This window comes from Podarcis pityusensis (assembly GCF_964106645.2).
Source record: "Podarcis pityusensis genome assembly, chromosome: 4".
NCBI lineage: Eukaryota > Metazoa > Chordata > Lepidosauria > Squamata > Lacertidae > Podarcis > Podarcis pityusensis.
The window spans coordinates 27,285,985-27,304,125 of NC_138027.1; the positions used below are offsets into that span (position 1 = coordinate 27,285,985).

The 18,141-nt window shown below is 39.1% G+C and overlaps 1 protein-coding gene across 5 annotated transcripts in view; it reads left to right on the forward strand.

The window, feature by feature from the left end:
* Positions 1-18,141, forward strand: part of B3GLCT (beta 3-glucosyltransferase) — a 66,944-nt gene that overhangs the window by 30,866 nt on the left and 17,937 nt on the right. For all 5 annotated transcript variants that reach the window (XM_081004130.1, XM_081004133.1, XM_081004132.1 and 2 more), the window contains 6 exons: positions 1,715-1,791; positions 3,179-3,290; positions 5,412-5,548; positions 6,838-6,901; positions 10,834-10,965; positions 13,932-14,001. In XM_081004130.1, coding sequence (XP_080860256.1) covers positions 1,715-1,791; positions 3,179-3,290; positions 5,412-5,548; positions 6,838-6,901; positions 10,834-10,965; positions 13,932-14,001 — 592 coding nt within the window. The remainder of the gene's footprint in view (positions 1-1,714; positions 1,792-3,178; positions 3,291-5,411; positions 5,549-6,837; positions 6,902-10,833; positions 10,966-13,931; positions 14,002-18,141) is intronic.

Below are 18,141 nucleotides of genomic sequence, written 5' to 3' on the forward strand. Positions count from 1 at the left end.
GGTGCTTGCCTTGCAGCATGAGGGTCGGCACTTTGAGAAGCCCTTCAAAAAAATCTTATTCTCAGGGGGTAACTTGTATAGCCTTTTAATTCTGGCCCTGATATAGAATTAGATGGGCAAGAAAGGCAACTGCTTGATTGCTGCCTGGTCTACTTGATTGCTGCCTGGCAGAGTGCAGTCCATGAGTAGGAATAAAATTTTCAAAAGGGCCGTTATCTAAAGGCACATGAAGCAGTTCTTCTAACTGAAGCTATGCAAGTTTGATGCTTGTTTAATCCAGTGAGTATTGGGAAACTGTATGTAATTTTTAGGAAGAAGTGTAGGTAAAATGATTGGGTTTATTACAGAATAACAAAGTATGGTGAAGAGGGGTAATCTTGATGTGCTAAAACAACAGAGAAAGTTGCAGAATATATATTCTTAGCAGTTATAATGGCAAAATTGAAAGGCAACATTCTGAGGCCCGAGTGTGTAAATGAAGCTTGCAAGTATACTTGAAATTGTTTTTTTAAAGACCAAAATCCAGCCAGCTATTCTCAAAGAATATCAAAGCATTTGTTGAAGGTTGCTCAGGCAGCTCTCCATTTTTCCTTTCTTAAAAGGCTGCTGAGATAAGAAGCCCATCTTCTTCTACTTGAAGGGAAATGTTTGACATGGAACCTAACTTGCAAGCTTCCTCAGCTATAAATAGATTTACCCCCTTCATTCATCCTGGTAGAAAGCCTGCATTTGGTGATAGAAATAGCTGGCATTTTAGGAGAGAGACAAAAATGTTTATGGTAGGACTGCTAAGGAAGTAAAATAGTTGCAATAAATGCCCAGTTGTTGAAAGAATTATGCATACTTGACTTACTGTCATTCAAACAGAATCCCAGAGTAGTCAAAAAAAACAACCAAAACTGTACAAGGTATCTGATACTTATTTCTTCTTCTTCAGTGTTGAATATATTAAATTCAGATATCCCGAGATTTATTATAAAAGTGCAAGGAGCCGACATAAATTTGCCCTATGTTTGTTCCTTAGCATTCTATGGCAGACTAATTCAGAGGTAGCAAGTTCAGGTCAATGAACCATAGTTTATTGCACCAGGAAAGACCATTGGAACCACACTTTTGTCTTGCCCATTGCATGCCAGCTTCAGCACTTGTATACTGCTTAGCTTACCATAGTTCCTATTACATTTGAACTGTGGCTTAAACTCAAGGTGTCCTGATTACTAAACCTTGATTTATGCTAAAATATGCCAGTTTGGGTATAATGGGAAACACTGATTCAAATAAACCAGTATCCAAGGCACTGCATGGGGAAATGTGAGGGGAGTGCATGGCCCAACCTTGTTCTCTGTTTAATAAAGAATGATAGATTAAGCTGAGTTTGTAACTTCTAAACTAGCTCATGTATTGGCCAGTGTTTTCTCCCATTTAACAAATATTTATAGCAAGCAATGTTAGAATATCACAATTAAATCCTATAAAAATCAGATAAGAGCAGATAAAATAAAATTAAGCCAGTTATAAACATAATTAAAGTAAAAATAAATATTAAAACACAGAGCAGTAGAGAATTGTTTTGTTAAAAAGAGTACAGCGGAAATGGGAAATTGTAGTGAACACGTTTTACAGGAAAAGCTGAAACCAAAATGTTTAAAACAATGTACAGTACTAATGTTTTATTAACATGAAAGTTATAAAAATGTTTACCCTTTTCTTAAAGGAGATGCCCACAGTTCTGCTTATTCATCAGATGGACAAGCATGAAGGTGCATGGACCATTCTACCCTTAATGCACGAGTAAGTGTGATACTGGGGTATAATTTGTGAGGCAGCAGTTCAGGCCAGTTCAAATGGTTTTTGTCTGGTAGAACCAAAACCATTTGCAGCGAAAATGTGGCAGAAAGGAGTAGCTCACCCACCACCAATATTTGTTTTGAGCTAAAGATTTCCATTTTTTTGTTCTCTCCTGTCTGCACACATTCCTTCTACTGCTCCTTGCCTTTGGGCATGCTCTCCCCACACGTCCATCTTCCTATGCACATCATATCTGCAATACTCAACTGAAGGCCTTTTCTTTGGAAGAGGACTTTGATTTATAACCAATAGTGAGATAAAGGCAAGGCCATAAAGGTTCAAGAAGCTTGATGGAAGAAGTGGGTATCGGAAGTGTGTGATGTTTTGCAGATATTTACTGTGAGTGGATGTGGAAAAACATAGGGCTCTTGGAGCCAGTATAAAGGGGTTAGAAGTCATCTGTGGGGCACCTAGGATATGCCTTTCCCCTTTATTTATAATGGTTTTTCCAGTTCACATCAGCTACCCAAAGCTCTTTACAATTGCACATTAAAAATAATCAGAACAATAATTGGGAGGGCATCATATGAAACAGTCCAAAAATTGAAGGAAGAAACTAAAGGGCAAAAGACAGATTTGACGAGTGATTTAAAAACAAAAAACCAACATTCCTTTCCTCCTGTGTGTGAAAGGGACAAGTGTGCAAGCTTGAGGTTTGCTGTTCATGTAATGCAGTACTGAGGAATCTCTAGCTCATGTGCCTAACTTGGCCCACACAGGTCCCAATTTGACCTGCAAAACCATTCTCCCCCTCCCAAATAAGGATGTGGTTACAAAGGAAGAATTGAGTGAGCTCACAGTTGTTGTTTTTGCATGATAGGCTGCCTGACAGCGAACCCCAGTGGGATTGGTTGCAGTAAGTTGTTCATCCCCGGGATCTCTGCAGTGCAGTCACAGGGGCTCACTGTCAGGGCCAGTCAGGTGATTGGTGCTGACAGCAAGCATAGCCTTGTCCCTTTGAAGGCACAGCTACACCTGTAAAAGACTTCAAAGGCGCTTGCTGTAACAACTGATCAGATGATTGCTGGTTATGGTGAGTTTTGACAGGTAAGGGAGGCTGCACACCTGTCCGGTTTCCTGTTATGTCTGAGCAGGGCACTGCTTTTTGTTGCCTGAGGTAGCCATCACTATATTGCTGATGAAAATCAATTCACATGACTCTTTAAATGTTCTTTATTTTTGCATTTAAGATACAAGGCAAATATTATTAGCATACTTACCTGGGAGTAAGTCTCATTGAACTACTTTGGAGTAGATGTGTCTAGGGTCACACTGTTAAGTCTTTCCCAGTCTTCTCAATAATCTCAATAATCTAATCTTATTTTGTCAGTTTTTCTGTTACATACAGCAGAAATTCTTCATGGTTTTTCTTCTGTGAAGAAGATACAAGAATACATCTTGTAAAGCTACTGAAAATACTTGAAGGCTATGACAAGTCTAAGGTGAAGTTAAATTCATTGACTACTTGCATTTTGAGGTAAAAATGGGAAATTTAGATTACTATCTTAGAAATACAGATGTTGGTTAATTTGCTTTTATATAATGCTCTAAGAATAAAGAAAGCTTTAATGAATAAAGAAATTCCCACTTCTGATAGGAGCACTTAATAACTAAAAGTTATACTGCAGTGGGAACTGAAGGTAATTGATGAATGTAGGTCAAAGAGACTACATTGCATTACACATTTTGGTACTGACATCCTAAGAATCTTATTCCTCTACTTATCACTGTGCTCAAGATCAAACCTTAGAGATGTCCAAGAACAAAACTACCCATGTACTGTGTTTGAATAGCAGTGGTATTAGCAACCAGTTTTATAAAATAGAGGTATTCACAGTAAGTGGCCATCTAGAAAATTACATACTAGTAGCCTAAATCAATTTGGGGGAAATTGGTAGAAAGCATTATAAAGACCAAAACTTTTAAGCAGTATTGAACAAGCCTTGCTGAAGAATCAGTCCAGCTTCTACAAAGGTTGCCTAATCTAAATGTACAGAATGATTTAAATACATCATCAAGCCTCTAGACATAAATGAACCTTGAAAACGGTGGCAAAAAAAATTGCTCCCTCTATTATACTTTACCACTCTTCTTGCATTCACAAAATATTGTGGTATTGTTTCTAAATGGTTTCCAGTGTGTGGCTAAGATAAAGTAATTACCACATTTGGTCACGGAAAGGTTCTTCCATTAATTGCAGCTAACAACTGTTAATTATATGAACAAGCAGCAGATTAGTGTACACTTACTCATGTTGCTTAGTTGACAAGTTGGTGAATAGAAATTGTAGTGTACGATTAAGATTCAGTATCTCGTGATTTATTGGCTAATGACCTATCACTTCCTGGGCCAATGAATAAAACTTTTTACCACTGCTTGAGTGGTATGGGGAGGAAAGTTTCATATAGACTAACCTTTTCTTGATTCACTAAGGTAAATGGTGCTGTCAGACGTGTGTGTGTGTGTGTGTGTGTGTGTATTGCAACTGCGTCAGACCAACACAGCTACCTACCTGAATCTGTTCCACCTACAAATATAAAACAGTAAATGGCATATATCAACAATGAGTGAAATACCTCTATTTATATGAGGAGTAGTTTGCCTATCAAAGTATTGTCTGCTGGTATATATTTCTCAATTCACGTGGAAGCTGCATAACACTGATAGACAAAAGTGTCAGTGATGTATCATCAAAAAGGGCATGCAGCATTCCATACTGGGGATTTTTGAAGGAAATGAAAAGTTTATCTCGCCTTACATTTGACCACACAGCTTTGTAAAAAGTATGCACTAGATACTCAACAGTGTCTCTAAAAAAATGAATATCATTAGGGACAAATGTAAGGTTCTACACTGAGGCAGGAATAATCAGCTGCACAAATCTAAGATAGGGGACAGCAGGCTTGCGAAAATGATTTAGGGGGTCTTGGTAGACCACAAACTTAACATGAGTCAACAGTGTGATGAAGCAGTAAAAAAAGTTATTACTATTGTAGGCTGCATCTACAGTAGTGTCCAGGTCAAGGGAAGTAATAGTACCACTCTATTCTACCTTGGTCAGACCATACCTGGAGAACTGTGTCCAGTTCTGGGCACCACAATTTAAGAAGGCTGTTGACAAGCTGGAACGTGTGCAGAGGAGGGCAATCAGGGTGATCAAGGGTCTGGAAACCAAGCCTTATGAGGAATGGTTGAGGGTATGTACAGCCTGGAAAAGAGGAGACCAAGAGGAGGTATGATAGCTATCTAAAAGTCTTGTCACATGGAAGATGGAAGATGGAACAAGCTTGTTTTTTCCTGACCTGAACCAACAGATGTAAGCTACAAGAAAGGAGATTCCAATTAAACATCAGGAAGAACTTTCTGATGGTAAGAGCTGTTCGACAGTGGAACAGACTCAGAAGGTGGGGGGCTTTCCTTTGTTTGAGGTTTTTAAGCAGAGGTTGGATGGCCATCTGTCATGGATACTTTTATTGAGAGTTCTGCATTGCAGGTGTTTGGACTAGACCCTTGGGGTCCCTTCCAACTCTACGGTTCTATGATTCTATTATTTTCTTCCACAGGAATATTTTTTAGGAAAAGCGTTACATGACGATGAGTCTACAATTATTCACCATTATGCATTTGCAGAAAACCCTACAATTTTTAAATTTCCAGATTTTGCTGCTGGCTGGGCACTTAGTATTCCACTTGTCAAGAAGTAAGAATTCAGTTTTGTGATCTTTCTAAATTTGTTTACTAAATGGTTGGTGTTTGTAAAATGCTCTGGAGAAGTAAAATATTTATGTTAAACATTAAATGTCGCTGTGTTTACATGTATATAAAATGAGATTAGACTCTTTGATCACAAATGAGCTTTTATCCAATGTTAAGTAACTGTAAACACTCTGTTCCCTTTACTGCATGCACTATCTCACAAGAGTATTATAAAGCACATTAATAAGCAATTACTTCTTCATAAATGTACATGTTGGGAAATAGGTATTTGCATTTAACTTTGTTTTATTAGCATATGGGCAAAATTAAATGCTAGCCAAGTATCTTCTAGGGTTTCTTAGTAAAATACCTGGGCAAAAGTTGAGAATATTTAAATGCTACAGATGGGGAACATAAGAAAGCAAGAAATAATTGGCTGCTGAACTGTGGATCTTCTTTGTACGTCTGGAAACAAGTTGTCACAAGACTTACGCTCTTTTTGCTGTAACAGACTAAAAAGCTACTCCTCTTGAAACTAGAAGCAAAAATATTTCTTATGGAACTATTTTTAAAATCTCAAAGACTAAGCTTCATGTTTAGTTGTGGAGAAATTGACAGTGTGAAAATGCTGAATAATGAGCCTTTCTATTACCTAAGCATATGATTCCAATTAAAAAATAGAACATAGGAGTATGTCCTTGGCTGGAGTGGCTGATCCACAGGCCATATCCAACCCCCAGCAGTTTTTTATGCCCCCACCCCCCGACACCTGCCAATTTTTAATATTTTTAAAAACTTACTATTTCTTTATTCCTTCTACTGACCATCATTCTTGGTTGTGCCAACAAAGTCCACAGGTCTAGGTTTAAATTTAAAGCCACCTCTGCCTTAGGTATTCAGCATTTATTTTTTTCTGTTCACGTGGCAATTGCCTCTAGACATGTAAGCATGTGGCAGAACCTCTTCCCAGTGCAGAAATATTCTTGAAAGAGCACTGCAGCTGCCTCTGCTAGCTCTCTATATCTGGGAGCTGGGATAGGGTGGTACGTATACAGGCAGTAAAAAGAGGAAGGAAATAGATGAAGCAAGGAAAGTGAAAAGTGGAGAAGAGTGGATTGGAATTGAAGTGTTTTAGGATATTATGTATTCATGCTTCTAGGTAATGGCATGATCGCTGAAAGCATCTAGTTTATATGTATCCGATTTGTATATGGTATGTGTGTGTGTGTGTGTGTGTGTGTGTGATGTATAAAAACAACTCATTTTATTTTTATTATGTATTTTACTGCACAGGCTTGCAAAGAGGCTGAAGAATGAACCTTTGAAGTCAGATTTTACAATAGATTTAAAATACGAGGTAAGACCATTCTGTTACTCTGAAAATTTTGCTTTTGCTGTTACCTCTCTTGGGTCCATATGATAGGAGGAGGGGAATGATACAAGTGTTTATTTCCTTCCTTTGTTCATTATATGGAATAGTGAAGACCAATATGATACACTAGTAGTGAACTTATTCTCTGAGTGCCAATCCTTATGTATCCAAAACACCATAGAAGGCTCAGGGAGAATCCAAAATATTTTGGGGTGATGGGGATTTAAAGAGGTGAAAAATAGCAACATCCCCAGAACAGCTCATCGACAACTGAGCATGTTTTAACAGCCACAGAATGTATATTGACTGTTGGGAGAAGAAAAATGGGGTGGGGGTGGTAATGGATGGAACGGAGTATACTGAAAATGGGCATGGTTACCTAGCTGGAACTCTGAATATGAGCACTCCATGTTGCAACATTTTCTTTCAGGCTCCACATAGTATTATTTTAGCCTATGCAGATAATAGGCGACAGGATTCAAAAAGCTACTCATGCAAGGAGCTTGTGCAAACGCAGTGACTTTTTACTTCTTTGTTTTTAAACAGCTAGTTCCTCCATATCACACACCATTTTTGAAACTCCATGCAGTTTCCAAGGCAGTTTCCCATGCTGCTTATGCCTGGCTGGCAAAAACAACTCCAAAGCAACCATGGAACTAGACTAGTTGTATGGTTCTTTGTATCCTAGCTTGTATTCTGCTCTCCTTGAAATCTGTGTGAAATACATGGTAAGATACATGTGCACAAACATGTACAGAAGCGTTATAAACCTTGGGAATATTCCAGTCCACACCAAAAGTAGGATACTAATTGACATGAATCCAGCTGTGTTAGTTGTCACCCAACAAAGCTGATGCAGTCTGCAATCTGTATTCCAGCCGAAATCCATTTTGCTAATGTCCAGAAGAGAATCTAATGTCATTTATGCCAAACTTTCCCACTAACTCATGCAATATTGCAGAAACCGTCTTCCACAGTTGTCTGAAAAATAATTGCTGGTAGCAGGGGAAAGGTTCATAAATACTGTATATTCCACATGTTCTCTCCTCTGCAAGATGCCAGTCAGTTACCCATTTTGGTGCAATGCCTTATTCATGAGCTTTTCAAAGGTGACCCCATATCATCATATCAACAATACAGTGTGGTATCATACAGTACAACCCTTTTAAAAATAGCACATTACATCTTTCATTTATTAGCAAAAGGTATAATGAGTTGCAATAGCACTCTTTGTAGGCTGGCAAACTAATTCAGACCTTTTCAGGAGCCCTGGTGCATGCATGGACATGACAAAAAGACTTCTACATTCACCTGAGTGCTGGGAATGCACCTGGGAAATTGTTCCAATTCTTCAGGTTTTATTTTTAACCCATCCAGGACTTGCCTTCACTACGCTGATTCAAATCCAGTCGTGCACCAAAACAGAAAGGACAGGAAAGACTCGTTCAATAACATGGGTATCACAGTTGTTAAAGCAGAAGTTCTTATTTGATAGCTGTTCACTGCAAGATGTCCTGATTAAAAAGAAAGAAAAGAAAAGATTAAATATGGGACATTTTTATCTCTCTCCCTCAAAACACAGGACATGAATTCTGCTTAACCACAGTTAGCACAGATGTGCTGGATGTTAAGAAGTGAAAATTTCATCTCTAGTAGCCTCAGATTGCAGGAGGGGCTTATCTGTCCTATTAGCCAGGAATATATGTCTGAAAATGGAGCAACACATATATGTGTAGGTCTTCCTTCTTCACTTGATTTAATAATGTTCAGATTGGGGACAAGGGCACTTCTAGTGGCAGCTGGAATCTATGCTTGTAGAATCGCAAGCTACATTTAATAGTAATGTGATATATATTTAAAGGTTAGCATTCTTTTTCCTTTTCCTGTGACAATTTATAGTAACACTAGGCGTTATTGAAAGTGAAGGGAGTTGTGATCTGCTCCTGTGCACTCAAAGCATCTGATGCCTCGGGTCATTATTTCATTCCTGTTCCTTTCAACCACATTCAGTATGCTGCTGTGCCTTTCCAGATGGAATATAATTCATTTTTACTATATTCTTTTACAGCTCTTCTTTTGGGTGTATTAATTCTTCCTTTTAAGGATACATGCTGAGCCTATTGTGGATTTTTTTTACAATTAATCTTTCCAGGGTTCCTTCCCCCCCTACCCAGTATGAATCATAAGATGTCCTATTCCCATTGCTTTCTAACTTTTAACAAGCCATGAGCGTCATGAGTTCGTTGCTCGTTACTGTTAAAGACTGGAAATTATCTAGGTCTTAGGACGTCTGTGGGACAAAAGCACTTGATATAAAAATTACAAAGCAGTCAGCTCAGTCCTTAAAATTTTCCACTGGTGCAAAGGAAGATTGCACACCTATTTATCTTATGAAGTTCTCTCTGTGTTACATTGCCACATTGTGAAGTAGTATCACGAAAGCACACTAATGCAGTAGTCAAAATACACATAGTTTTAAAATGTGTCTCTTACAAATGTCTTTTTCTATTTGATTGATTTCCCACAAATTCACGGACTTATTATTGTTCAAATGTTAGAAGTAGCTGCAGGGAAGAATGCGTGTCTGCACAGCTGTGAACATTTGCCAACCTTCCCAGACATCTGTTCTTGTCAGTCTTAACTAAACTTATTTTCAGTTTGTGTTTTCCTCTTCTCAAGCTGGGAATAAACAATAGTCACTGAACATATGTGATGTCTCATGAGATGGCAGATACATTGGTTAGATGTAGGGATCTGTGAAAAGATTAGTGATGCTGGTGGATTTGCAGTTGGTGGAGTTTGAATTAGAAACTCCCCCAATTTGAAAAGCCTCACTCTGCTTTGTGCTGAGCTGGTCACCTGTAAATGAGGGTCCAGTTCAAAATTGAATTTGCTCCTGCCCCAGCACTAGCCATTAGGGTTGGGTGCTATATTGTCCCAAACGGGTTTGAAGTCCATATTGCGATAACTGGTTTCATAATTTTTTGACCTGGCAATATATCATGAATCATTGTGTACGTGTTATGCAAAAATCACAGTGTGGGAAAAGCCATGAAGCAAGATATTGCCCATCCCTACTAACCAGACCTCCATCTCTAACCAAAATTTGTACTCTTCTCTGAGAACAGGGTCCTCTCTGGAACAGAGTTTGAGAGTTGTCAGGGGAGAATGGAGACAGGCAAAGCCTCATTGCACAAATAGAACTTTACTAATAGAGTGTTGGATACAGGACTCTGTCTCTAGCAAGCCCTCTCCAAGTGCCTGTTAGCCCTTATTAGATGCATAGGAAGGCTCCTAGCACAGCACAGTCTGCACTGAATAGCAGCACCTCTCCAGTGTTATTTATCAAAATTTATTTGAAAATAAATAAATATATCATAAAATATAACAAGGCAGCTTACAACATATAAAATGCAATAAAATCAGCCTATAGATATCTATAAAACATAATTAAAAACATCAGTAGATGCTGGAAATCTTTCCTAGTTCTTCCTGGAGATGTCAGGTATTAAACTTGAGGCTATCTGCATGCAAAGTATGTGCTCTAACACTGAGCTATAGCCCTTATTCTACTTAAAGAGACCTTTTTTGCTTGGGATAGGAATGGAGGCACAATGAATAAATCTAGGGTGATTGAAAGGGCAGGTTCCTGGCGCTTGACATGATATATCTGTGGTTTTATTGGGAGGAGAGCTAGTAGTTTATCAGTAGTATACTACTGTACACCTGCACACATATAATTATTCACATAAGCTCTGGTTTAAAACTTCAAAATTCTTTTACACCACAAGATAATATATCTTAGTGTAATTCTCCCATCTTTTTTCTAACTTATTATATTGAAAGCCATTTGCATTGAATTTTAATAGAATGAATATATTTCAGCATTAATTATACTTTTTTGTGTATTTTGAAAGATTGCGCTTTATATCTGGGAGAAAGGCAGTGGACCACATCTCACCCCAGTGCCTGAGTTCTGTACAGAAGACTTTGACTCTCCTAATGCTGCTCACTGTGCCACTACATTTGCTAATTTCCTCCCACTTTGTGTAAGTATTTTCAGACCGTCTTTTTCCTGTAAAGAGAGCCTATTCTAATCCACCTTCAACTGTTCTAATTAATTCTTTAAAATTTCTCAAGCTTGAGGACTTTGCAAGATACTTTAGATGCAAGTAGTACAAACAGAAGTTTGTTCTTCTATTCCTCTTTGTCTTTCTGGTTATGTTACCATTACTCAGACTTGGCCTGTTGTGGTTCACATTTTGTTAAATTGGTATGGCTTGGGCTGGAAGTTTGCAAAAATAACTCTATTTTCTTTTTGCCATCCCTGGCAGTGTTGTGATCTTGTTTATGTAATGAACATTGCTATTTACAGCACAGCTACTGTTATTGATCTATTTGCACACCCCTATGGGTCTTATAATTTGCCTGTCTAGGCATTTTAATTAATTCTTTTATTTTGAGTCCTATCCTACCTTTCTGCCAAAGCATCCAAAGCAGCTACAATTTTAAAATACGAAAACAAATGCGTTATGTAAACGAAGAGTAACAAAGTCCTCTCAGGCCAACTGGGAGCTATTGGTGCAAGAGTTTACTTCCCTCGGGTCCCACACTTCTGCCTTTTCCGAGAGCACACAGATCTCTCTTAAGCATCACTAGGGAAGGTAGGGAAGGAGCTGCCCCAAAAATATAATATGGTAATGAGGTTGGGTGGCCGTCTTTCATGGATGCTTTAGATGAAATAGCAGAGGGTTGGACTAGATGGCCCTTTAGATCCCTTCTGAGTCTATGAATCTATATGTTTTTAAAAGAAGAATCCCAAAGAAAGTGGTGGGGGTGAGAGGGGCAGAGAGTTAGATGAATTTTAATATAACAACAAAACAGTAAAAATCACATATTTTATAAAATAGTTTATTACAATATTAGTTGCTTGGGTGGGGATGGGATCAGAATTCCATATACAAACTCCAGAAGTCATGAAGCCTCTTTCTAAAAAACTACACTAGCACTATATGTCTACTCTGCTCCTTATTTCTTCGTGGCGGGGAGAAAAAAATTAAAAACCGTATAATTTTATATTTGAGTGGGGCACATACAGGTACATGAACAACAAATGTGGCTGGCTGCCCTGGTACATCTAGTGTGAGTGGAGAGGGGAAATGAAAAAGTGTGTGCATACTGTATGTGGAGTCACAGGCAGAGTGAGATTTTTCAAAACAGGGGAAACACCTTAGCTCAGAAGATATAAGAAGCTAAAAGGGTGGGTACTTTGGACTGTTGAGAAGAGCTGGAGAAGATGGCTGGAAGCAGCAAACAGAAGGAGAAAGGGAAAGAAAGCTGGCTTCTGTAAATATTAACTATTTTGGCCCATGATTTTCTGTTTTGCTGTTACTTAATACTGAACTGTTCACTGTTTGTTGTTAAGGATTGCAAGAATGCAGTGTATGAGAAACTCTTTGAACAGTGGAAAGGGCTAAGTATTTATTATTTATTCACTGGCTGGCTTAAATTTCTTTTCCCTTCACTATTTATTGATTTATTTCCCACAAGCCTTTCAACCTCTGTGCCCTCAATTTCATTGTTCTCTAAGCAAGTCCATAGTCCTTTGGAAAATAGTTTGGTATGTGTGTGTTATTAACTCATAATGAAAGTCCATCCATTTTATTAAGCTCTAAAGAGAAAATGAAGACCAGTTCCATATTTTTTTATTGTCTTGATTTAAGGAAGGCAAATGCCAATTATTATTTCCTGTTCATTCTTTACCTACTGTGAGGCTGTTTTATTAAAGACTGTAAACGTGTGATGTCCTATGTTCATAGGACTGTGTGAAACTGAGCTAACAAGTGAACCATTAACAAAAATTTTGCAGAATGGCATTCTGCAGCATTTGTCAGTCAGCTATGCGTTCCTCCACAATGCTGCATTTTCCATTCCTCCCCCCTTGTCTTATTTTTTATTTACCCCAGCATTCTCTAGCCACTGAACGCACTGTCCTCGATGAGCTGCTTTGGAAGGCCTCCCCCTAATTTAGGTTCCTTGCCTCCAAATATTTTTGAACTTCTGCAAACCATAGGGTTTCCCTGGGCTTACCGATACTGTCCCCTTATGCATGCATAGTGCCATTGGCCATGTAAGCCCCAGCAGTCACCTCTCAAGATAAGAAATAGAGGAAATGATGATGACAATTTCCAGAGCAGTAGCCGTCTTAGTCTGTCACAGCAAAACCAATGAAATGTCTTCTGGCACTTTCTATCTGTTAGGTGCCACACAAACTCCTTGTTTTAGGATTAATAGTGTGTGTGTGTGTGTGTGTGTGGGCGTGTGTGTGTGTCGCTGAGGTCAAAGTGATGTTAGGCCACATCCTTAGTAAGAACCTGACAACCAGCTTCTATAAATTGCTGCTGTGGACCCAGACCCCATAGAAGTACCACTAGAATTGTGCTGCTAGTTTCCTATGACCATTAAAAAGCCCTCTTGCCATGTGCCAAACATCTGCTGGAACTGGAGACATCTAGTTAGTACAGATGTTGGCTGATCAAAAGAAAAGGGCTAAGCCCCCACTGGGTTTCTTGAAATCTCTTGGGCTTGCCTTAAAGTAGCTGTTTTGACTCCACCAGTCATATGAATGATGGGATGATCCAGCCAAAGAAAAGTACGTCAAAATCACACCAATTTCCATGGGAAAGTTAATCACATGCTTATATCCCTCCTATTGAAATAGTGGGACTTTTCAATACCACCATGCATACCTTTGGGATATTTCCTTTTGTTCATTTGCTTTCCTTATGTGTTGCAACCAACTTCAGTCAGAATTTCAATTAGAATTTTAGTGGATAATGCTGCTAGGCAACTTTGATAATTTTGAATTTTGAAAGTATATCTTTTTATGTTGCCTTAAACTGCTTTTTAATGTAGATTTTAGAGCTATATCTTGAGGGTCTCTTTACAACAGCTTGTTCAGTCAATATAAACCTGAATGTTGAAAAATGTAGTTGAGTTGACATTTTATTTTTAGGGAGATCCTGTGAAGAAAACAGATATCTTTGTTGCTGTAAAAACATGCAGGAAATTCCATGGAGACAGAAGTAAGTTCTATATTTAAGGATATCTTTATATAATTTCTGCAACTAATTTAAGCTAAATAAAATTTTGAATGCAGTATGGCCCCTTTTGGGTTTTGAATATTCATTTGTTGAAATTTTAATGTTGGAAATAACTTGTGGAGAGATTATGTGAAGTAAAGGGAAGTAAGTAATATCATTTCCACTGAAAGTAATTAGTCAGTGAAGTTTTCAAAAATATGTTATAAATCACATATGCTAGAATTATTGGTCTGGCTTCTAAAATGTGTTCCCATTGCTTTTCATGACCTATTTAGAATGTTTTATCTGAGCAACAATGAGGAAATGTTCACTTTTTAAGAATTTAGCATGTTTCTGAAGACATTTGGTCTTTGAATCTACCTTCAGATTGCTACCAGGAACTAACTGAATATAAAGGGGAAAGCCTTTTTATTTCCTAGGCTTATTTTGAGGCTATTGGTATGAAAGTTGCAAAGCCTTCTTCAAACTTAAAAATACTAAACGTATGCGTTAGAAGTATCAGTTGGTTGCTCGAGAGCAATGAGGCAATATGCTTCAATAGTCTGTTTTAAAGGTTTCTTATTGATGATAAAAACCATTAGAATGCAGAGCGCCTCTATTCCGTGTCTTGCTCATTCACTGGCAGAATCTGAGAGTGGGCGGTCCTTAAACCTTCCCCAGCAGAGTAGTTTTTTGACACCCAGTCTGCGCCTCCCCTCTCAGCGCAGAAGCCTACTGCACAAGGAAGGCGTGGGTAACGGAGGACCTCTCTCCTCCCCGCTTTGCTCAGGCAAGGTGTCCTGGCACCGCCTCGCCTCCTCCGAGCCCTGCATCTCCTCTCCACTAGAGGCGTGGCTGCCTTCCTCCGCTGAGGAAGTGCTGCTTCCCACGATCTTTGGGGGCTCTCTGTAATCCATACGGCTTTTCTCCTCTCGCCCCTGCGCCAATGGCAGTTCCCTGACAGTATGGTAATTTTAAAAGCAGCTACTAAGACTGGACAGAAGTTTTACATTTTATGTCTTCCATAAAATAAACCAAAGAATATTTACATCTGTGGTTCCATTCAGTTTCCTTGTAAATGTTAAGACCAGGTTGGTGACTATATCCCCAGAGTATTTCAAAGGCATATATATGTATCTGAATACACACCAGGGAAGCTTATTCTAAGCTGCAGCCTTTCCTAAGAAGTTGGTTTCTTTTTCCCTGGCCCACAAAAAGTACTCTGTGCCTCTTGGGTATGATTTGACAGTAAATCCTGGGATAAAATTTGTCTTGCTGTATTTATTCATTGCCTTCCAAACTGAAAGGGGGTTTCATATTTGGGTTAGCGTTTGAGGCTTGGTTCTAAACATTGTATTCAATTCAATTCAGTGATCTTGAATGTGATAATTGGTCACATTGATACTGGAAGATATTGGATGTCATAAAGCCAGGCCACCTGCCCTGGTCTCTCCTAGTCAGAAAATGAGAACCTTGATTAATATATACTCTAGTTGTCAGAATATTCTTTTTCCCTTTACCCATTAGTCAGTGGGATATTCCATAAAGTATGTTTTATTGCAGTGGGGAGTAGAGAATTTGTGACAAAAGCTGGAAGATATATTGGTTAAAACTGGGCGAAGCGTGACATGGAGTGAATGCATGGACTAAAAAGCCTTTAAATGTGTTGTCTGGTGGATGGCCTTGGTGTTTCTTTGAAATTCAATATTCCTTATTTGTGAATAGAGAGAGCCACAACCTTCAGCTATTCAGCATTCAATAAGATGGTGGGAAGGCATTATCTTTTCATCCATTAGCTATTTTTATATCTTCTTAGCCACCTGTAGGGGATAAGTTGCCTGAAAAGCAGGGGGGAAGTACATTTCAGACATTCTGCATCAATCTGTATGTGAATGTGATGATGGTTTACATCTACAAAATAGAGATGTTTCATTTTTGAGATGCATTGAACATGTGACACTGAAAGAAAACCATAGGGGACCAGCATACCTAAAAAACAAACCTTGGAAAATTCACCGTATATATATTTTTTTCTAATATACATTTGTACTTTATTGTCATCCTTCAAAAAAAAAAAAAAAAAGGTAATAACAGGATTTCCCTAACAATTTCAGGGGAAAATATTATTACCAGTGACATTGTATTGGTAGTTGAATGATTTTTTCTTTCACAATTACTGATGTACATAACTTAATGTTGTTGGCCTCTGTCTGCCTCGAGAGGCAATGGACTGCACCTGTGGGGTTGAAGTCAAACTGCTGGAGGATCACAGAGCCTGCTGTGGCTGCAGAGACTGGTAACTCGTAACTGCTGCCTCCTGTATTGTTGCTGTGTTAGCTGCACTGAAGTGTGTATGGAGGTCCTGGGCTGCCCAGACAACCAATTCCCCACCCCACCCCCCACCCCCAGTCTCGCCAATGTAATCCAAAGGAAAACATTTGGTACCAGCTTGGCCGCAGGAGTTTTCGGAAGGTGGTGTAAAGTCTCCATCCAACTATCTTAGAAAGTCCAGATTTGTGTAGGGTGTGTTCCTAGGCCTTTTCTTCTATATGTTAGGGTTCTTGCTCGATGTTTGCAGTCGTGGGATTGTTGTCTATCACATGACGGTGTATGTTTTCATTCCACATAGTGGGAAGTGACGGAGACAGGATGTTTGTGTTACTGTGTTCCGTGATGTGGGGCTATTGTCCTTTGTTCTTTCTCCCTTTGCTGTCTGATGAGAAAGAGGAAGGAGCTAAGTCAGAATTCTCTGAGTATAGATTAGCCAAAACGCTGTGCTACTGAGTGCTGTTACGCAAACTGTGAATACTCTGCTGATCCCTAAGTCTGCTGATGCTTCTTGGTATCAGTCGCTGTGATGTTCGGGCTGAAGAAAGCTTTAGAAGCTCCCAAACGATCGACCAGGAGGGAGAGAACATGCTAGTCAGGCATGTGTCTCTACCAGGGTCCTACACGAGAGTAGGACGATCCTAAAAGTATTCATATACAGAAGTGTGTTATAGAACCAAGCTGTATAAACATTAAAGATTTCACTTTAAGTGTTGGGATTGAAGAACAGCTTTGGACCAGATGGCATTTCTTATTGATGGCAGCTGCATAAATTTTTCCTTCATCACATTTGTCATGTATTTCATGCATCCTTTGGATGTCAAACAGTGACTAGTTTGGTAGGGTATAAGGCAAACTAATCCAGCTGTGTCCCATTTTAAGGGAAATCAGCCTTCAGTGTTTTTCTCTGCCTTCGGTGATATTCTTACTTACGTCCCTCTTCTTCATATAATCTCTCCACAAGTTATTTCCAACATTAAAATTTCAACAAGCGAATATTCAAAACCAAAAAAGGGGCTATAGAGATGACAATAGATCTTCAGAAATCAAATTTTGAAGTTCTGTTGGCTCACAGAAGTTGTTCTGTGCACTCACTGATTTAGCTCAATGCAGCCCTTGGTAGTTTGGCCATGAATCCGTAGCCTGAATGTTTTTCACTGTGGTAGCTGGTACACTTTCCTGAGCAATGAATTGCATGCACTCCAACATGTTTACCTTAGAATCTGGGGCATGGCCCTGCTTCTGGATGAGTCACATGACCCATGTGAGATGAAGGAGCCTCAAAATGTGTGTTTAGGGTCACAACCTCATGCAATATCACAGCCCTTTGTGTTTTGGGGCTCTGTGATCATGCATTTTTGGGAGCCGTGCTTAGAACATGGTGCCCCAAACCATAAAGATAAAGATAAAGAATGCCACGATGGCCTAGTTCACACATCATAGTAAACAATTATGAATGATTTGCTGTAAATGTTCCAAGCTAGGAGGTTCTGCTCCTCCCTGTTTGTGCTGGGGAGAAACCAACCACAATCTGTAGCTTACTTTGTTTTGTCCAAACCAGGAACTGTGATTTGCTTCACTCCTAACAAATCACAATCTATAGCCAAGGGTTCTTCTTGACTTACAGATCATAGTTTGCAGAGGTGCCGGCTTCTCAGCTTGACTGAGGGGGCCCAATGCGACATCCTGATGTCATATGACATCCTAAGGAGCCAGGGGGCAAAGCCAAATGCCGTCTGAACATTGAAGGGGTATGGCCCCTTCAAAGAAACACATTGGGCCCCCCTTGAAGGGCTTCATTCCCTAGGAGCTGGC